This window comes from Ziziphus jujuba, chromosome 3 (genome assembly GCF_031755915.1).
Source record: "Ziziphus jujuba cultivar Dongzao chromosome 3, ASM3175591v1".
NCBI classification, from domain to species: Eukaryota; Viridiplantae; Streptophyta; class Magnoliopsida; order Rosales; family Rhamnaceae; genus Ziziphus; species Ziziphus jujuba.
Genome location: NC_083381.1, coordinates 33,154,149 through 33,177,073, shown reverse-complemented (window position 1 = coordinate 33,177,073; position 22,925 = coordinate 33,154,149). Strand labels below are relative to the sequence as shown.

Genomic DNA, 22,925 nt, shown 5'->3' with positions numbered 1-22,925 from the left:
TACTCAGATAGTCAAAGTGCAATCCAGTTGCATATAAATCCGGTGTTTCATGAAAGATCTAAACATATTCAAGCCAGGTATCACTTTATCCGAGATATGAGAGCTCAACAGGTGATTAAGTTGAAGAAAATTCCTACTGAGCTCAATCCTTCTGATATAGGTAAAAAGGTGCTTATTGTTGGCAAGTTTAATACTTGCAAGAATCTGCTCCGAGTTGGAGCAGGTTGATTTAGTGATGGTTATTTTTTGCTGGGATGGTGATGAGCTTCTGTTGAATTGAATTTGAAGATTAGGTGGAGATATGTGATGATTTAATCCTCAAATTCACCTTGTAATGCTGCTGTGATGTGTTGCATAACTGGTGCAGAACTGCAGAATTTGTTTTACGTGTTTTCAAGTTTCTGGTGGTCAAAACGGTACATTTCATTATTTTGGAAGTAAAGAATGGCAAAATGGTTATTTTGCCTCACATCTTAAGTAGAGTGATGTCATTTTGAGACAACACTTGTTATATATATGGTTTCCTTCCTTCACAACGAAAAAAGAGAGAAAAAAATCAAATTTTTTAGAAAGTTGCATAAGCAGGAAAAACTCCAAGAAATCTGTTTTCATTCTCTCGTGTTCTTCTTTGTGTGTGTAATTGATGTTCTTTGTGAGGTTCTTTGTGAGCTTGGTTGAGAACACAGAGAGAAAAGGGTTAATAGGGGTTTTGGCTGGTGAATATCTGAGTGATTCCATAGTTAAAATTCTATAGTTGATTTCAGTGACAGCAGCTATTCAATAATACCAGAAGCTCTCACCGGAGCAATAAGGACGTAGGCAATCTTAGCCGAACCTCGTAAATCTTGTTGTTGTTTGTATTAGTTAGTTTTTCAGTTTTTCTTGCTCTCTGATTTTCCAACAGAATGCATTTGGTTTGTTTGTAGGATTGAAGTTGTTTTGTATTTTCTGAGAGAATTAGTGCAGTATCTATTTATTTAACAACTAAATGACTAATTCATTTCTTTGTCTCTCTGGTGTTACATTAATCAAATTCTACCTCAAAGTTAACTTTGTCCCTTTTTTTACGTTAATCTTTACGAGCATCGATCTCATGTTTAGTGCTATTAACATGATTTCAAATTCACTGGGTTACAACTAATAAATAAAGATGATAAACATCCATTCATGATAGCATTTTGGGTTTAGCAAAAATTTTGTTGCAGGTTTCATCGATTTTTAAGATTCTGTATTGCTGTTTATTCTCGAAATGTTGACCCTTCAAACAGAGGAAAAAGCTTGCACTTAAATTGATTTTACTATTGGCATGTACAAACTCATTATTGACTTGTTGGTATTTTTTTGGGCCCATTTTAAACAATTTCAGGATGAATTACTGGCCTTTCTACATATCTCATCTGTAGAGCGCTTACATTTTGCTGTGGAAATGTAGAGCTCTTCACGGTCTTGTTGACATCCCTTGGACATGTTTATCTCATTAGCTGTTTTATATTTTCTGTGCAAAATAAGTATATATTTTCTACTATAATATGGTTCTGTCCCCTTCTCATCCTGCTTTGGTAGGCATTTTTAAGATTAAATAATTTAGCTATAGGGGTTTAACTTTGTCTTCTGCAAGATGAAATTGGATTCATTATGTCAAATTAATTTGCTCAAGAGGGTATGTTCTACCAGCTACCCCTCAGGAATTTATTGCTTAGAAATGCTGATATTGGACATACTCTATCGAAAATTTACTGGTCTATTAATTAGTTCTCAACCAAAATGAAGTCTACTACTGTAGCATGTGCCCACATTTTAGAATTAGTCATGAATTTCTATTAGTTCGAGTAGTTTTGCTATGAATTTAATGAAGTATTTTCAATTACCTAGCAAATGCTATATGCTATACGTTGTACACAAAACCATCTATATAAGATTTACATATATTTATTTTGTGATATGGAAATTGTTCTGAATCAAACTGGAATCTTACGTTCCTATTCAATTTGTTAATAGTTGTAGATCTTTGTGTTACTCATATTAAGATCCTTATAAAGTTAAAGATTGATATGGACTTATGACTGCATCGAAATAACCTCTACATGGAAACATATTTGTTTTTGAATTTATTTTTTTCACAAAAAATATTGAAGAAAAAAGAAATTAAAAGTAAATCATTTCCTTTTCATTTTCATTCCCATGGTACTTTTTATTTATTATCTATTTTCCTTTGTTATCCTCTCTGAAGTTGGATTGCAATCATTCTTCTCCGCATTTTCGTATAAATTCTCGGCAAACAAACAGATTCTGATCCTAGCAAACAAACAATGCCGCCAAGAAATTTTATGCATTAAAGGCTTAGAGCCAAGTGGAAAACAGAGAAAAAAACAACTAAAGTTTATTATCTCAAATGCTGTTGTGGTTGTACCATAAAAAATAAAAAAATGGATGGCACTACTTAAAGAGTTGACAACCCCTACAGTAGGATCACACCAATAGTTTTATACCTCAATCAAAAAAATGGATGTCACTACTTAAAGAGTTGACAACCCCTACATAGGATCACACCAATAGTTTTATACCTCAATCATGTCTTACACTTCAAACAGACATTAAAATATTTTTATTTATTTATTTATTTTTTTGGCATGTAGGCACTAAAATACATTGTGATTTTATTGAAACCGAAATATCATAAATATATTCTATCTTAAAAACGTAGAGAATAGTTCTTTACTTTTTTTCTTTTTGTTTTTTCTCTCAATGAAAAAGCCCCCTAAAAAGTAAAGAAATTTGGCAAAGAATTCACTGGCTAAAAGTAACACGGTGCAACAAGCGCAACCCACCCAATCCAACTTACTCAATCCAACTTACTCTTGGGCTTGGCCCAATTTGTTGTTCTTCTTTATGTTCCTTTATAGTGTTTTGGTTTGGTTACATGTACATTGGATATAGGGGGCTTCTAAGAACTTTACCTTTGTCCTTCACGTTGACATTGACTTTTTATTCCGAAGGCTAGCTAAAACTTACTTTCCAATTTCTACCTCCTCCATCTATCAGATCTGGAAATTGGAATTCCTCTTTGCGTTTGCCATTCATTAAGATAAATCATCCATTTAGTAAGTTACACTCCGTCTCCTATTTTCTTTCATTCTTTTCTTTTATTTATTTATTTATTTTTTTTAAATTTAAAGAATTAACCCGATTATTTTCTAGCATGCATAATTTATAAATAAATAAAAGATCCATTAAGAATAATCACTGGATCGAAGTTGTTCAGGTAAGGTTCGCTTAGCTAGCTTCTATTATTACTACATTTTTATAAGGCATTTGGTTTGTGCAGATCTCACGTATTAGGAGAATATCTTCATTGTTCTTTATGTTTCAACACTAGGGACTATTTTTATTTTATTTTATTTTTTTTTGGACATGCTATTTTCTGGTTATATGGATAAATATATATATATATATATATATATATATATATATTTATTGGAGTTGGGACTTTTTTTCTATTTTTTTTTAACTCAAACTCATGATTATTTTAAGAGAAATGACTTTTCCATAAAATTTTTAAAAAAAAGTGTTAAACAAATTAACTAGTAAAAGCAATAACAAAAAAAAAAAAAAAAAATATCCCTAATTACAAAATGGCTAAATGAATATAATAATGCTAAGTCCTAATTTAAACAAAATACAAAATAAACAGAAAAATAATTAAATAGATATATATATATATATATATTTGTTTTTTTTGAATAAATTAAATAGATATAGATATATATATATATATATATATATATATATATATATAGACATAGTATAGTGTATTAAACTCTATTTACTAATTAAGTAATTATGCATGCGTGGATATATATTTATATATATATATATATATATATCTACTAGCTAGTTTGGATTTTTTTTTTTTTTTTTTTTTTTGGTTAATCAGCTAGTTTGGATTGTAACTTTATAAATTCTAGATGTGTATATATATTTGCTCCTTTTTATTTTCATCCTTGATGAGATATCTCATTTTAATTTGCCTTTTCATGTTGATTAATTCACTGCAAGTACAATAAATTATTATCATTATGAACCAATATTTTTGTTAAACGTTAATATTAATGTGAGGAGCTTCTAATTTGACCAGATGAAACATTTGGTGAAGACTCGTTTGATTTTCTTTATGGCTTATTCACCATAAAAATGTGTCTTATTCTATAGTGGATGTTTAATTGGCCTTAGCCGTGATGCTTATTCACCATAAAAATGTGTCTTAGTAATTTTTTTTTTTTTTTTTTGGGATAAAAATATTTTTTTCCTTAATTATTGATTTGTTTGAACTAAACATTTCTATGTTACGCACAAACAATATGTGTCTGTATGAATTGTAGAATATTTTGGATTGTTGCTCTGTGTCTTCAAGCACATATGGTTATTTTCATGTATTAATTTTGTTAGGCATGGAGATTGTGACGAAGGTTGCAGAAGGACTAATAAATTATGAGGGCATTCATGAAAAGATGAAGAACCTAAAAAGGAAATGCGACCATTTAAAGGATAGAGAAGAAGACGTCAAGGCAGAGCTCGAATATGCAGAAGGCTTATCGTTGAAAAAACGAAGGAAAGTAGTTGAAAATTGGTTGACAAATGTTGCAAGCATAAAGAATGAAGTGGAGATGATGGAGCAACAAGTTCGTGAAAGCAGCAGACGTTCTTCATATTGGCAACTTCATCCGAAGATAGCAAGATTGACAGAACAAGTGACAGAACTCAATCAGCAAGGTCAATTTCCTGGTGGGCTTACACTTGAGGTACATGGCAACCAACAGAATGAGTTAATTACAGCAAGATTGATTGGTCAAAAATTCCAGCAACATAAGGATGAGATATGGGAAGGATTGAGGAGGAATGACATGTCAAAAATTGGTGTATGGGGAATGGGGGGAGTTGGAAAAACAACCTTGCTTACCCATATTCACAATGAACTATGTGCTCATCAAGACTTCTTTGTTGCTTGGGTGACTGTGTCACAGAATTTTAGTATTCAGAAACTGCAGAGTGACATTGCAAAAGAAATGGGGTTCACACTAGAAAATGATAATGATGAGAGGAAAAGGGCTGCGGAGCTAGTAAGGCGCTTGAGAAATATGAAGAACTTTGTGCTCATCTTAGATGATGTGTGGCAACATTTTCCACTAGATAGGGTGGGAATTCCTGCTGCTGAAAATGGATGTAAGTTGATTTTAACAAGTCGGTCCTTGGAGGTTTGTCGAAGAATGGATTGCGAAAAGAATGTCCTAGTGACGCCACTTTCTGAGAATGAAGATTGGGAGTTATTTACTGAGAAACTTGGGCATGGCAGAGCACTTTCTCCTGAAATCGAACCCATTGCAAAGTCACTCACAAAAAAATGTTGTGGTTTACCTCTTGCCATTATTACCATGGCACGATCCATGAAAGGGGTGGGAGACATAGCTGAGTGGAGAGATGCACTGGAAAAATTGAAAGAACCAGTGGCAGAGCGTAATGATGATATGGGAACTGAGGTATTTCAAGTATTGAAGCACAGCTACGATCAGTTGAAAGATCCGAAAGTGGAACAGTGTCTTTTATATTGCTCATTGTTTCCTGAAGACTATATAATTGACAGAGAAAAATTGATTGAGCATTTTATTGATGAGGGATTCGTTGATGGATTGAGGAATAGGCGGGCAGGATTGGATAGGGGCCACACCGTGTTGAACAAACTTGAAAATGTTTGCTTATTGGAAGCCGTTATAAAAAAATACGATGGAAAAAGGTATGTGAAGATGCATGATTTGGTAAGAAGCATGGCCATCCAAACTGGAAGAGCTTTTCAATTTTTAGTAGAAGCTGGAGAACAATTGAGAGAGATACCAGGAGAAGAAAAGTGGGCAGAGGATCTTAAAAAAGTTTCTTTAATGAAGAATCTCTTATCACATATTCCTTCTAGTATGTCGCCAAAGTGTTCGAGACTTACAACACTGATGCTAAATCATAATTTCAGCCTAAAAGCCATTCCAGATTGTTTTTTCAGTCGTATGCCTCAGCTCAGAGTTCTTGATTTGTCTCGTACGGGGATTATAAATCTGCCCACATCAATTTCTGAGTTGGTGAATCTAATTGCGTTATGGCTTGAAGACTGTGGGAAATTGACGTATGTACCATCTTTAGAAAATCTCAAGGCATTAAGGAGGCTGAACCTTAGAGAGACAGCTATAACAGAAGTACCCCATGGTTTGGATATGCTGTTGAATCTGAGATATCTCAATCTTGATACAAAAATAGAAGAGATACCAGATGGCATTTTATCCAAACTGTCTTGTCTTCAATATCTTGCAATTGACGCTGAACTTCGTCTGGAGGAGATAATGGAGTTGAGTAAGCTTGAAACATTTATAGGGGCCTTTTATGATATGAACAACTTTAACACGTATGTAAGATGGAGAGAAGAAAATGGGGGCCCCAGTAATTATGTACTTCGGTTGGAAAAGACGGAGCTGACAGTGGGATATGATTATTTATTAGCATCCGGGATATGTAAAAGCAATGGTAGAGATGAGAGACATGTATTTTTATCAGGATGCGAGATAAGTAAAAGCAAAGGTAGAGAAGACTCATTTGTGCTCCCTGAAGATGTTCAAATTCTGGTAATGCGAAACTGCAACGATACTGCCAGTTTATGTGATATTCCGTCATTGCACAATGCTACCAAGTTGAGTACGTGTAAGATTCGTGGATGTCAAGGGATGGAACATGTTGTTTGTTCATGCTGTAGCGTTCCTCTCATTCAATATCTTGACTCATTATTCCTTTTTGAGGTGAAGGAGTTGAGGGCTTTGATTGGGGCAGACAGATGTTGTGCATCTGCATCTGCATCGTCAAATCTACTCCAATCTGACATGTTTTCCTCTCTTCAACTGCTTTTTATAAGGAAATGTCCAAAAATAAAGAGGTTGTTCATGCGTGATCTGCTACCTAATCTTAAGAACCTAGTCGAATTGGATGTTAGAAATTGTGAGAATATGGTGGAAATAATAGGAGAAGCATCAGATGAAGATGACGATGATGAGAACCAGGAAGCAGTAAGTACAACTTGTAGTAGTGTTACATACTCTCTCCCCAAATTAACTGTGCTCTGTTTGGATCGGCTTCCAAAATTGAAGAGATTTTGTACTAGTAAAATAGTTTTTGACTCTCTCAAAAAGGTTGAAATATGTCGATGTCCGAAGCTGTCCTTCAATGGAGATAGAATACATGTTGAAATATCCAACTGGCGGACACATATATATAGTGTGGTCAATTCTCGCATAGGTGAGAAAATAGGAGAGGAATCTCGCATGCTGGGGACATTTTTTAAAAATAATTTGTAATTTTAGATTTTGAAATTCTAGCTTTCTTCATACGCTTTTATTTATTTTGGTCTTTTAGAAATGAGTATGCAGTTTCTTACCAATCATTTTGAAGCAATTAATGTTTGAATTTTTTGTACTCTTTCTTTTTTGTTCGCAATTTTTTTTTTTTTTATTTTGGGTAAATGTCAATGACATTGAGAAGAAAGGGTCAATACATCGGCAATAATTAATATTTTAATTCTTTTTTTTTTTTTTTTACTTTTTAACTTTTTTTTTGGTCTGTAATTTTAGAAAAATAATTCTAATAATGTGTTTTTTTTTTTTTATTCAATGACATGTTCGTAACATTTAGCATATTAAATTTATAGGGTCATATATCTTAAATTCATGGTTGTATTTTGATGATTAGCTAACAATTTGGTACAAATTTCATAATTTTTAGGATTATCTTGTTGGTTATTTATTCAGAAAATGATAATCCTTCAGATTAATAGAGGAAAATACATGCAATATTAAAAATACATCAGCATTCAGCATCAATAGTGAGCTAGTGAGCCAAGCTCAACATTTCAATGGATACAATACCTTTTTCTACAAAATTTAATTATTTTTCTTTACTCATATTATCATTTGGGACTGCTTGTAATACCAAACTTTCGACAACGATGTAATTAGTAGGTTTTTCACTTATTCAGTTTCTTGTTTTAATATTATTGTTTTTTTTTTTAACATATAATAGTTTTTTTCTCAAATAATTAACTACAAATTTGAAAGGAAAAAGAAAAAGTAAATAAACAAAAACCGAAAATTAATTTTTCTTTTTATAAAATCTCTTTTTTTACAATGTTTCTTCTTCAACCTTACGTGTATAAATGACTATTTAGATAACTGTTTATTATTTATGTATATCTGATGTTTTTAGTTAAAAAAGAAAAATATATAATGAAAAAATAACATAAAGTATATTATTAAACGGAAGATGATCGCAGCTCTTTTCTTTCTAGTTCCATTGATATCCCAAAAAAAAAAAAAAAAAAACCCAATATTAGCAAAATATATATATAAAACCAGGAAAAGAAAAAAAAAAGATATATATATATATATAGATATATATAGATATATATTTAATATTATAAGTAAGCCTATCCAAATTTACAGAAAACTTTAAAAAAAAAAAAAAGGAAAAAAGCAAGCCTACCAATCCTCATGTGGTATGGTTGATAACAATTTTTAAATTCATTATAATTTTTAGTCTAGCTATTTTAGTTTATAATATTACAATTTATTAATTATTTTTTAAAGTAAATATAATTTATAAATTATTGATAACTACAATTGATTTCAGATGGTGAATTTAAACTTTCCATTTTAATGCTAAATATTATATAAATATGAAAATATTCTTGTGGAAAAATAGTCTACCACAACAATAAATTTGTATTATACGTATATATATAATACGTATAAATATTCAAATAAAATCGATTTTTATTTGAAAATTTCATTAAAAGGTATTTCATATCACACGGCCTACTGCAAGCATGTTTAAAAAATAAAATAAACTGTAAAGAAAAAAAAAAAAAAACTAATATATAAGAAAATGATGCTACCCGAAAGAGTATAAGATATATTGCAAAAAATTAAAAATCTAAAATTAACATTAAAATACTTTTTTCACGTAAAAACACCTTTTCTTTCTTTCCTTTTTTTTCGTTTTTATTTTTTATTTTTTAGAACTGAAAAAAATACAAGTATGGGTTGGATAATTATTATTAATAATTAAAGAAAGCATTCAAGGCTTTGGTTAGTTCATCAAATTAAAAACATTTTTGTTTGTTTGTTTAGAAAGAAGAGGACCAAACAAGCCCTTATCGCGGCCTATCATACAAACAGAAATAAAGAAAGAAAGAAAAATAGAAAACACAGACAAAGCTGACGTTGAGCTTCCTCATCTGAAACTTTTAGAGCTTGCGGTTTTCGAGGCCATTTCCTTGGCACTCCCTTCGGTACTTTTCTCTATCTCTCTCTCTTTCTACGTATACAATTCTCAAAACCATCTTCTTCGATTATTTGTCCACTGATTTAGCAACCCAAAACAAACAACGTGTTTAATCTACTCCGGACCTCGTCTTTTTGCTTTATTTTTTTACGCCCAGGTGTGAAAACTTTTTGTTTTTGTTTTTCGAGGATCTGGTATTGGGTTTGTGTTTTTGTTGTATAAATTTCTGATTTTGGTAGTTGGGTATGTTTATGGGTCGTTTATTGACGTTGATTTTGATTTTGATTGCTTTTAAGTGGTATAATCTCCTTTTTTTTCCCGTAAATTAAGGAAACCCATGATAGTTTGAGCTTATAAGCTTACCAGGGTCAAACTGAGTTTAGCTTTTGCTAGCAAAGAAATCGACCTATTATTGGTTGAATTGGTTTATAGTGAAAAAGTTGTTGCTTCTTTGGGTAGTGTATCTATAACTAGGACTGGTTGCCTGTATAACTATTTGTGTGAAATGATTCTGGAAGTTATCTGCCATAGTCTTTCCTGATAAAAGCAATGATTTTTTGGGTAAGAAACCAGGAGCTGCAAAAAGGAAAAACATAGGAAGAAATTTGTCTTGGGTGTCCTAGTGGTTGCATTTATTGGAGGCTGTAGAATTTTCTTTCGATGCTTTGACATACATCATGTTTAGCATATTGGATAAGAGAAACTGTAATTATTAGTCCAGACTATCAAACAAAATTGATTAAAACAATATTTTGATTTCCTCTTACTGAATTTGTTTTTAAGGCCTTTGTTTCTTTTATAACTTAGAGAAACACAAAAATTAAAATTATTAAAACTGTAAGACTTCTTTTACATGAGTTTAGTCATGCTGACAGATATGCGGCAAATTAGTATAGGTTATAAGCCAAAAGTATGTAGCCTAGTATGTTTGATTTCTTTGTTAAGCCAAATCAGACGTACTTGCTTGGTATGTAACGAGAATTCTGTAAAATTTTATTTTATCTTTGGAGGCAATGATATGAGTAGAGATAGCCGGTTCACTAACTGACAGCCATTTTATCTCTTGTAGAGTTAACCCAGATTCTTGCATTGATAATTATTGTTGATTCTGGTGTAACTGCTTTTTCAATTATATAGCACGCCTGGTTGTATAATTATGTTTTCTCCGCTATTTATATTACGTAAGACGTTGATCTTGTTCTTATGCTATTGATTGCCCCTCTGAGCTATGCATTAAGCTCGCCTTTAATGTCGTGTAGTATAGCAGGTTTAGTATAAGAGATGAGTACACTTGATGCTACTAGAGCAGAACTTGGTCTTTTTGTTCAGTATCTGAATAAGGCCGAAGCCAGGGACAAGATATGCAGGGCAATACAATATGGTTCAAAATTCTTGGGTAATGGAGAACCTGGCACAGCCCAAAATGTTGACAAATCAACAAGCTTGGCAAGGAAAGTTTTTCGTCTTCAAGGTTAGTACCCTTTTTATAGGTAGTTGTTTATTTGAACTTGTATTGTTGTGCACATCTTCTCAATAATATCAATAAGGTTGTGCAAATAATTCTCCTGTGTCCTTTAATTTTCTTTTCTTGCCCTATTTCTGTGTATAAAGGAATCTAGGAGCTTGGTCCCTGTTATGTTCTTTGAGAGGATAAAATTATAGGAGATGGTGCTTTAAAATGGTATCTCTCTTACGCATTTTGATTCTCTCCTGCGCTTTCCAAGAAAGTGGATTGACTCTTAGAACTGCACAGGGAATTGAAATGTTAAATTCAAATTAGTAAGACTATTCATTTCGGTTCTTTTATTGAGTTTCTGTGTTGTTTTGCAATTTATCAATGATCTCCATGCTCTTATAAGTCCAACTCCTCAAGGAACTCCTTTTCCACTTGTTCTACTGGGAAAGGTGCTAATATGCTGCTCACTTATTTTGTTCATTTTAGTCATGAAATCCATCTTTCTCTTTGCCCTATTTTAAATTAAATATTAGTATTTGTTGTTTTTGACTTTCTTAAGTTAATACTTGTTACAGTTCAAAAAAGCATTGCTGTCAACTTTTCTATTTCTTGATCAAGTTGTATAGCTTGGTAGGACAGGGATGTATAAGGTACTTACGTGTTCTCTTCATTTTTTTTTTTTTTGGTTCAAGAATGATTGCTACAACAATTACTTTAGAAAGAATTTGGAAATGATGTTTGTTACAAAGAACAAAGAACATGCTGAGTTGATTGGGCGGATTCCTCTTTTCTGCTGGATGGCTTCATCAATTTGCGCCACTTTAGTTGAGGTGTGTGTCTTCCAAATTTAGACTCACTTTTGTGATGTGAAGATTTTGAATAATGTATCCGTATTCTTTTCATATATCAGCTTGGGAAGCTTGGAAGGTTTTCTGCATCGATGAAAAAGTTGGAGAAAGATCTTAAGAACACAAATATATATCATGTATGTTTGCTGCCCTTTCGACAATATGCAGGTTCTTATTTTCCTCCATTCTAGTTTTTCACTTTATTATCCATATGTGGTTTTGATTTCAGAATGAGGAGTACCGTGCAAAACTCAAAAAATCAAATGAGAGGTCATTGGCCTGATTAAAGCAGGCATGGACATAGTTGTGGCAGTTGGACTGCTTCGGTTGGCCCCTAAGAAAGTTAACCCATGTGTCGCTGGAGCTTTTGGTTTTGTCAGCTCTCGCATCTCTTGTTATTTCTTTCTGTTTCAACATTTTTTGCCATTTGTTTTTACTGAAGCATAAAAAACGAATCCATAAGCTGCACAAGTAGAAGATTGATGCTTAATAACATCAAAAAAGAAATTCAACAAGAAAACTATATTAGACTGTTTCTGAATTGGAATGAACATTATGTGGTGTCAACTGATGTAAATAAGAATTACATTTTATCCATCTGACAAATTTTTGAAGTATAACTACATTTACAAGTTCCTTAACAAGTGTTATGCCTTTTTCTTTCTGACTATGGTGGAATTCATCTGTTTTTCCACTACTGATACATGCCCTGTTTATACGATATTTACAAGTTCCTTAACAAGTGTTACACGTTTTTCTTTCTGACTATAATAATAATAATTATTATTATTATTATTATTATTTGTCCTATAAATATATTTTTATCTTATAAGCTAAATTATTTAAGAAATTTAAATTAAAAAATATTTACCTATTTAATTTTTTCTATCTATAAAGTTCAAATTCAAATATATTTATATAATTTAATTCAAATTTAAATGTATTTATATAATATTTTTCATCTCTGGAATTCTCAAAACGTATTTTTTGATTCTTTACAAATAATTAATTTTTCTATGTTAAATTTTTATAATATAATTTAATTATATTTATTATTGTTGTTATTATTATTAATATTATTATTATAATCTAATTAACAATAATTTAGATTTAAAAAGAGGTATATATATATATATATATATACCTGCTATATATATACATTTTTACTATTATATATTTTAACTTGTACATTATGATACAAATTAATATTAAATTATATATAACTCATGGTGTGTTGTATATATCTTATTTTAATATTACATATAATTTAATTATGATCTATATGTAATATGAATGGTAATATTCATTATAATAAAATTATATATATATAATAATAATAATAATATAAATATATGTTCATTGTTTATTTCAAATTTATTTTAAAACAAAATTTGATTTTATATATATTTGGTTACAACATAAAAGGTAAAAAAAATTATACTTTTTCAATCAGTTATTTGATATTATAATAATAAAAATATATATTTTTTAATATAATCAATAAAGGTAAAATAGTTTATACTTTTAAATCACTATTCTATTTGATACTGATTACTATTTTGATAAAATCATAAATGATAAAAAGAAAAGAGATGTTTCTTTTTTATTGATGATTTTGGAAGGAATTTGGAATGATAATATGTTAACATGTCGCATAAAAGTCTTCTATTTATATATATATTATATATAGATGTTTACCAATATAATTTTTTTCAATCTATGGAATTTTTCTATCTAATTTTTTTATTTATGGAACTTAAATTCAAATTCAAATGTATTTATATAATTTAATTTAAATTTAAATATATTTAAATAATATTTTCCGTATGTAGAATTTAAATTCAAATATATTTTTTGATTCCTTATAGATAATTAATTTCCGTATATTTTACTCATAATATAATTTAATTATTATTATTTATCCTATAAATATATTTTTATAAAGTTTATGAAATTTAAATTAAAAAATGTTCACCTATTTAATTTTTTCCATCTATAAAATAAAATTGAGATTTAAATTTAAATTCAAATATATTTATAGAATTTAATTCAAATTCAAATATAATTATATAATATTTTTCAAACTTAAATTCAAATTCAAATATATTTTTAATATTTTACAAATAATTAATTTATCTGTATTAAATTTTTATAACATAGTTTAATTATATTTACTATTATTGTTAGTATTATTATTATTATTATTATTATAATCTAATTAATAATAATTTGAATTTAAAAAGAAATCATATATATAGTTTCACTGCCATATGTGATAGCTATTATATTATGATATAGATCAGTATCAAATTATATATAACTTATAGTGTTGTATAGATTTTATTTTAATATTACATAAAATTTGATTATGACCTATATTTAATATGCATGATAATATTCATTATAGTAAAATTATATATATATATAAATATAATATTATAAATATATGTTTATTGTTTATTTAAAATTTATTTCAAAACAAAAATTAATTTTATATATACTTGGGTACAATCATAAAAGATAAAACATTTTATAATTTTTCAAAAAATTACCTAATATTATAATAATAAAAAAATATATTTTTATACATAATTAATAAAGGTAAAAAAAAATTTTACTTGAAGTAATTATTCTATTTGGTACTGATTAATATTTTGATAAAACTATAAATAATAAAAAAATATAACTTTTTTAATTAATAATTGTTAGGAAAAATTTGAAATAATAATGACACATGTAAAAAATTCTTTTACTTTTATATAATAGATAGATGTTGGTTAATTTGAGGATCGTCAATCAATCGATGGTTTCATATGATGTTCCATCGAAAGAATGACTTTTCTCAAACCAAAAAACAAAAGCAGAAATTATACCGTGTTGACCATATTGTAATAAATTACTAATAAACATATACTTATAATATATCTTTTTAATGGGCAACATTTCAAAGTAATAATGTTATTTTATGTAGTGATTTATTCTTATTTTCCATAATTTCCATCTCTTACCGCCATACAATTTTTCTTTTTAAAAGATTAAAAGATGATGTAAACAAACCGTCAAACAAAGAAAAATTATGCGAAAACAGGGGCTGGACAGTGATGAAGAATGAAAGAAAATGCAGGCAACAAGACACAGGGTATGGATGTAATTTAGTACATTTTGGTTTTATCATAGTTAAAAATCCTTGGCAAGTTCCGTTATTATCTCGGATGATCCAATGTCGTAATGCTGCATGGCGCAAGATTACGGTCTGATGCCTATGATATTACCAGAATGTATTGTTTTTTTCAACAAAAAAAAAAAATTCTTTTTAATTTTTTATTTTTGTTAGAGAACAACGTGTGCATACCTAGTCAATTAATTGTTTTAGAATGATTAATAAATATAATTATAATTTTTAATTTTTTATATAATTTAAAATTTTAAAAATTATTATTAATTTTCATATTGAAAATTTTATTTCAGTATGTTTATATATATATATATATATGCATAGGTTTTTTTCTCATCAAAATATTGTAAAACATTAGATAATATAGTATGTTATTTGAAATATTTTTCAGACAATATGTTAATATGTTAATGGTATCTAAATTTTATAAATTTAAAATATTCAAAATTTTTCTATATATTATATACATATATTTTTACATTATTGCGACAAAACATGGTTTTTTTTTTTTTTTTGGGATGAATTTTCTCTATTCATGACATGTCTTTGCATAAACCCATGGTAGATTAAAACTTCTCCTCCCTACACCGAAGATAATACTCAGATGACATGTTTCTTCTAGAAAAGTTCAAAAAGTCAAAGAAACCACCGAACATGGATCATGGATGCGTTTTTCGGTTGTCTAATATATAAAAAATAATCGGTTTTTTTCTTTCTCATTTATTTTGACTTGTACAAATATCATTCCGACGTCTCTGAGAGTCCATTTCTGTCTATGGGTCTGTAGAAAATTTTAGCAACTTTAATGACTCGAAAAGATTTCTCTTTTACTTTGTAACTTTTTTGACAAGAAAGCTCTTGTTTATGGCAGCCAATGTGTCACCTGCTGGTTTGTAGCCACAACATTAGTCGTCACTTCCTTCCATGCTTTGTTAAGTTTTCCAACAAATTTTCTCCTAATTATTTAATTATTGAATTATTAAGAAGTTCGTGCTTACTTTAATTGAGATGTAGAATTTCAGTCTGCCAAACAGTGAAGGTATAACATCAGCATGAGCTCTATTTCCTGTCGAACGTTCCATTGTGTCTTTAAATAGCTTCTAAGCTGAGAGCTTTGGCTAAGACTTTGACGAAATGGGGATTCTTTCTTTTACACTTTTGAGTACCATTTTTTTGCTCATATTCTTCACTGAGATTTCCAGGGCTGCTGACATCATTTCTGGGACCCAGTCCATCACTGGAAACAGCACCTTAGTTTCAAAAGATGGAAACTTTGAAATGGGTTTCTTCACTCGAAGTGGTTCCACAAATCGGTACGTGGGAATCTGGTATAAGGATATCCCAGTTAAAACTGTTGTTTGGGTCGCGAACCAGCAGAATCCAATCAATGACTCATCTGGTACTTTAATGATAAACAGCACAGGCCATCTTGTTCTCAGCCAGAAGAATGGTGTTGTTTGGTCAACAAACCCAACTAAACCTATCCAGGCCCCGATGTTACAGCTTCTGGATTCTGGAAATCTAGTAGTAAGAGATAAGAAAGATGAGAATTCAGAGAACTATTTGTGGCAGAGCTTTGATTACCCTTGTGATACATTATTACCAGTTATGAAGCTGGGATGGGACTTGAAAACTGGTCTCCAAAGGCGTTTAGATATTAATAACTATCCTGAGCCTGTCATGTTTAGAGGCTCCGAGAAGTACTACCGGGGTGGCCCATGGAATGACCTTCGATTCAGTGGTGCACCAGAGTAAAAACCCAACCCTTTATTCAAGTTTGAATTTGTTTTTAATGAAGATGAAGTTTACTATACCTATAACCTCATAAATAATTCTGAAAAATCAAGGATAGTTGTGAACCAGACCAATGGTTATACGAGGGATTGTTATGCCTGGAATTCAGCGACTCAAAATTGGGATGTGTTTGCTACAGTGCCAAGAGATAACTGTGACAAGTATGCTCTTTGTGATGCCTATGGAAACTGTATCGTTGGAGAATCCCCTGTTTGCCAATGTCTAAAGGGTTTCAAGCCAAAAGGAAACTTGATGGACTGGTCTCAAGGATGTATACGGAATAAGCCATTCAACTGCCAAGACAAAGATTCATCTGGATTTTTCAAATCCCGTGGCTTGAAATTGCCAGAGACTGCACATTCTTGGGTGAATGAAAGTTTGAATCTTAAGGAATGCAAAGCCAAATGCTTGAGCAATTGTTCTTGTACGGCTTATGCAAATTCTGATATCAGAAAAGGAGGTAGTGGTTGTGTTAAGTGGTTTGGGGATTTGATTGATATTCGAGAGTTTCAAGCTGGTGGACAAGATCTATATATTCGAATGCATGCTTCAGAGTTAGGTATGGCCTGGAATCACTTTCTCATCTGCTAACTTTTTAACTCGTAACACCGTTAACTAATTAAGATCCTTATTTATCTTTTTTTTTTTTTTTTTTTTTTTTCCATGTTTTCTGCATCATGGTTCTGTTTTCATTAAAAACAGAATGAAAACTTTCCTTGTTAAGTGATGCTGCTATTTATTCTCTCCAAGCTTTATTGATATGATAATCCTTTTTGTCTGCTATGCTTAAACTATTATGAAGGTTCAAAAACAAAGCGTACTGTGAGGATAGCTGTGCTAGTTTTGCTAGTCACTGTTGTGGTGTGTGGGGTGTTCTTGGTTTCTTATTGCATCCGCAGAAGAAAATGCTTAGAAGGTAATACTTTGAATAGCTTTGTAAAACATATATGTACATAGACAGACAGGCCATGTCCAAAACTCACTTTAGAGTGGCATGCTCAGTTGTATATCAACTGATGATGTTGGATGATATTTCGTTTAGGGAATGTCATGTTTTGCATATATACTAAGAGATCATTTTTTTGCTTCTATATTTATGAAATGTGAATCAACTTATTTATTCAGTTTTTATGGTAAATCAACTTATTTATCCAGCCTAAACATTACGACTTTCTGTTTCCTTTTCATTGCTTAATGTGAAACTACCTTTTCTTTTTCTTTCCTCTTCAATTCCTTCATTAGACCATGCAGGGACCAGTGGAATAATGATGAATCAGAACAATGCAGGCCAAACAGAAAACCTAGAGGTGCTATTCTTCGACCTAGATGAGATTATTAAAGCCACTAACAACTTTTCAAGCAGCAACAAGCTTGGTGAAGGTGGTTTTGGACCTGTTTACCAGGTAACCCACAACATGATAATAAGAACTGTCAAATGTAACACTTAATCTTAGTTAGTATCATAATCCCTTTAGAAATATAATTCAGGGTACACTACAAGATGGGCAAGAGATTGCGGTGAAGAGGCTTTCAATGAGTTCAGGACAAGGGCTAAATGAATTCAAAAACGAAGTTATTCTAGTTGCTAAACTTCAACATCGAAACCTCATAAAGCTTCTTGGTTGTTGCCAAGGGGAAGAAAAAATGCTGATTTATGAATACATGCCCAACAAAAGCCTGGACTCCTTCATTTTTGGTTTGTATTCCAAATAATCCTTAAAAATTCAATCAAAATTCATACTGCAATTTTTGTAAAGCATAGAACCTTAGTTTTGTTCTCTATGAACTCAAGTGGGATATTGCATTTATTTGAGTGAGAATTTCTCCAGTTCAAAGAAAAAGTGAAATTTTAGACTGGTCCAAGCGCTTCAATATAATCTGTGGAATTGCTAGGGGACTTCTATATCTCCATCAAGATTCCAAATTAAGGATTATACACAGAGATCTCAAAGCTAGTAATGTTTTACTAGATAAAGAAATGAATCCAAAAATTTCAGACTTTGGTATGGCTAGAACTGTTGGAGGAGATCAAAGCGAAGGGAATACAAACAGAGTGGTTGGAACATAGTAAGTTTTTCATTATAATGCTTTCTACTTCAAATATTCACCTTAAATTTATCAAAGGTTTGTTCACAATAATGTTTTGCAGTGGTTACATGTCACCTGAATATGCCATAGATGGGCTGTTCTCAGTGAAGTCTGATGTCTTTAGCTTTGGTATTCTACTGGTAGAGATTATAAGTGGAAAAAAAAAATAGAGGGTTCTATCATCTAGAAACTAATCTCAACCTTATTGCATATGTAAGTGCCATTGTTAACTCCTATGTTAAAGTATATAATCCATTCTCCGCCCATCTTCTATTAGATTTAATATGATAGCAATTAGCAGAGACACGTAACAAGAAACTGGTCTTGACATATTGTAGGCTTGGAGACTGTGGAAAGAATGCAAGCCTTTAGAACTTATCAATCCTTTCTTAAGAGACTCGAGCAACCTTTCAGAGGTGTTACGCAGCATCCATGTTGGTCTTTTGTGTGTGCAAGAGCACCCTGAAGACAGATCAAGCATGTCTTATGTGGTTGTGATGTTGGGCGGTGAGAATGCTTTGCCTGAGCCCAAACAACCTGGTTTCTCATTAGGTAAAGACCCTGTTGCAGCAGATTCTTCATCAAGCAAGCTTGAATCTTCTTCAACCAATGAAATTACTGTGACTCTTTTAGAGCCTCGATAGAGGTTTGTAATTACATGTCTAGTATAGTCACTTTTGGTCATCAACGCATGTCCTATTTCATTGTTTAGCAATCTAATTTGTGTGATCAAAACTGAAATATATATATATATATACACATCTATATAAATGGTCATGTTTAACTTTTTGTGAAAGTTAATTAATATTTGTTCAACCTCTCGATGAATCTAAGATAGAGGTTTGTAATTACAGGTCTACCAGTCAATTCTGGTCATCAATATATTTCCTGCTCATATTTCAAGAAAATTTTCAATACACCAAGGGTTGATTCGGTACACACGGCCAATAATGTTTTACCATATGTATGGGTAGTGCCATATCACATAGAAAAGCGAAATCGGACTTAAACCGTTAACACTAGTCTGTTCTAAGTTCTAACCTAAACAGATATTTCTTCTTCAATTGTTCTTCTCCACTATGTCCCCATCTCTGTCCTTGTTTCTGTATGCTGAAACATCTACAAAGAATCTGCATCTCATCCAGAAGATAGATAAGCTGGAAAATACAGTCATTTCAGATCCTTTACTGATTATTAAAAAGAAAAAAGGGTTAATGTCATTGACATATGACTCTTTCTTTTACAATTTTGTCTGTCTTAATCATTTGGACTTGGATTGAATTAATAAAAACAAATTTCACATCCAACATCATCTTTCATCTGAACATTTTATGTTAGATGGACATTGCTTTCTTTATCCTTTTTGTTTACAATGTAATGAAGCCATGCATAATAATGCCATAGATGGACTAGTCTCAGTGAAGTCTGATGTCTTTAGCTTTGGTATTTTGCTGTTGGAGATCTTAAGTGGAAAGAAAAATAGAGACCATAGTCAAAACCTTACTGGACAAGTAAGTTCCAATTTGTTTTTGATTTTTATCTTCCCATAATAAACCAATGTTATGCTATATAAATCATTCTCGACCAACCTCTTATATGTTTGAGATCTTAAGATATGTGGTGTTTCAATATGATATTAAAAGCAGAGCACCCGATTTTAGAAATTAAACTCAACATGTTATAGGCATGAAGATTGTGGAAACAGGGAAGAGCTTTGGAACGTATCAATCCATGCTTCAAGGACTCAACCAATCTTCCAGAGGTGCTGTGCAGCATTCATATTGGTCTGCTATGTGCACAAGAGCACCCTGAACATATGCCAAGCATATCTTATGTAGTTGTGATGTTGGCAAGCGAAAGTGCCTTGCCTCAGCCCAAACAACCTGGTTTCTCATTGGGTAAAGCCATTGTTCTAGCAGATTCTTCACTAAAAAAGATGGTATATAGATCCTCTTCAACCAATGAAATTACTGTAACTCTTTTAGAGCCTCGATAGAGGCTTGTAGTTAGAGGCCAAGTATAGTTACTTTTGGTCATCAATGCATGTTCTGTTTCATATTTAAGAAATCTGAGTTGTGCGATCAAAACTAAAGAAAACCTAAATGGTCATGTTATTTTTTAGTGCATGTTAACCAGTTTGTTCAACCTCTCAATTAATATAGAATAGAGGGTTGTAATTACAGGTCTTCTATAGTAATTTACGGTCAGCAGTACATTTTCTTGTCATATTTCTAGAAAATTTTCAATACACATGGTGTAAGGGTTGATTTGTTACACACAGCCATCTTTACCATGTGTATCATCAGTACCTCGTCCCATGAAGAAGCCAAATCAGACTTAACAGTTGCCATTAGTACCATCTCATACAGAAGATAGATAAGCTGGAAAGTACTGTCTCTTCATATCTCAAAAGACCTTTACCTATAAATAAATGAAGGGGTTTCTGTCATTGACTTATGATTTTTTCTTTTAACAATTTTGCCTTTCTTTATCATTTTGACTTTGATAAAATTAAAGTAAGAAAAAGAAATTTCACATTCAGCGTCATCTTCCATCTCATCGTTTTATTTTAGATGGAATTTTTTTTTTTTAATCCTTTCATTTAAAATGTAATGTAGCAATGCATACTAAACAAACAAGAAACAAAATGTTAAAAGAAGCTTTGCTATAGATAATAAGGAACACGTCATAATGTAATATTGCATATGCTCGTAAGATGTAGAGTGGACACATATCTTTATGCACCCAATTTATTTATTTATTTATTTATTTTTTTTCCGTATAAGATTTGCTAGTTTTATGCTAATACGAAGCTCTTTATGCTAAAACAGAAAAATAAGGGATGTTATCCGAATGTAATTTTTTTTTAATTTATTAACCAGGTCTAGAAATTTGACTGGCTAGGTATACCACATCATAATGTAACAGACCAGTCCTACAAATATTTTAAAGCTTCAACAATATTAATAATATGTAGGAGTCTCCTTTCCACTGAGTATTCTCTTTCCATTCATTGTTGTCTGTAGAAAATTTCAGCAACCTTAAATATTCAAAAAGATTCCTATTATCTTTTCTACTTTTTTTTTGGTTCCTTTTTGACAAGAAATGCTCTTGACTGGTAAGAATTGACTGCATTACTGGTCTGTAGCCACAAAAATGGTCATTGCTGTATCAATTTCGATTTATGAAAGATCTACTCTTCGCTCGGCTTAAAAATAATGTTAAAGCTTCAACCATCAAAGGACGAAATGAGGATTGTTTCTTTTACATTTTTGAGTACCATTCTAATCACTTTCTTCTCTGAGTTGTCCATGGCGATTGCCATTATTTCTGTAACTCAGTCCATCAATGAGGATGACAACTTAGTTTCCAAATATGGAAGATTTGAACTGGGTTTCTTCAGTCCTGGTAGTTCGAAAAGCAGGTATGTTGGAATTTGGTACAAGACTATACCAAGCAAAATTGTTGTTTGGGTGGCTAACCATCAGAACCCAATCAATGATTCTTCAGGGACTTTGATGATGAACAGAGTAGGCCATCTTATCCTTCTAGGCCAGAAGGAGTAATGTTGTTTGGTCAGCAAGTCCAACTAAATCTGTCCAGGATTCAATATTACTGCTTTTGGATACTCGAAATTTAGTACTAAGAATGAGAAAGATGACAACTCATAGAACTATTTGTGGCAGAATTTTGATTATCTTAGTGATACTTTATTACCACGTATGACGCTGGGATGGGATTTGAAAATTGGTCTTGATCGGCGTCTAGTATCATGGACAAACCTTGATGACCTTCTCAGGGAGACTGCCTATGGGGTAACAGTTATAATCTCCAATCTATCATGTGGAAAGGCTTAAAGAAGTACTATCGGAGTGGCCCATGGAATGGTCTTCCATATGGTGGTGCACCAGAGCTAAAACCCAACTCTTTATTCAACTATGAATTTGTTTGGAACAAAGATGAAGTTTTCTAAATTTTTTACCTCAAAAATGAATCTGCAAAGTCAAGAATAGTTGTGAACCAAACCAATGGTTATATCAGGCATCGCTATGCCTGGAATTTAGGGACTCAAAGTTGGGAAGTATTTGCATCAATGCCACGAGATAACTATGATACTAATGGTCTTTGTGGTGCCTATGGAATCTGTATCATTGGATAATATGCTGTTTGCCATGTTTAAAGGGTTTCAAGCCTTAAGGAA

At 31.3% G+C, this 22,925-nt stretch overlaps 1 protein-coding gene and 2 pseudogenes across 2 annotated transcripts; all 3 read left to right on the top strand.

The window, feature by feature from the left end:
- The first annotated feature begins 2,939 nt into the window (after positions 1-2,939).
- LOC125423628 (probable disease resistance protein At4g27220) lies at positions 2,940-7,602 on the top strand. Of its 2 annotated transcripts, none has more exons than XM_060816018.1 (2): positions 2,940-3,101; positions 4,455-7,602. In XM_060816018.1, exon 2 carries the CDS (start codon positions 4,509-4,511, stop codon positions 7,380-7,382), a length of 2,874 nt encoding a protein of 957 aa, XP_060672001.1. In that variant the 5' UTR covers positions 2,940-3,101; positions 4,455-4,508; the 3' UTR covers positions 7,383-7,602. The 2 variants fall into 2 exon arrangements, with proteins under 2 accessions (XP_060672001.1, XP_048334284.2); XM_048478327.2 differs by having other exon boundaries at positions 4,447-7,602.
- A 1,924-nt stretch (positions 7,603-9,526) lies between these two features.
- Positions 9,527-12,311, top strand: LOC125423324 (peroxisomal membrane protein 11D-like; annotated as a pseudogene).
- Positions 12,312-15,930: 3,619 nt separating this feature from the next.
- Positions 15,931-19,202, top strand: LOC125423323 (G-type lectin S-receptor-like serine/threonine-protein kinase At4g27290; annotated as a pseudogene).
- Positions 19,203-22,925: the final 3,723 nt, after the last annotated feature.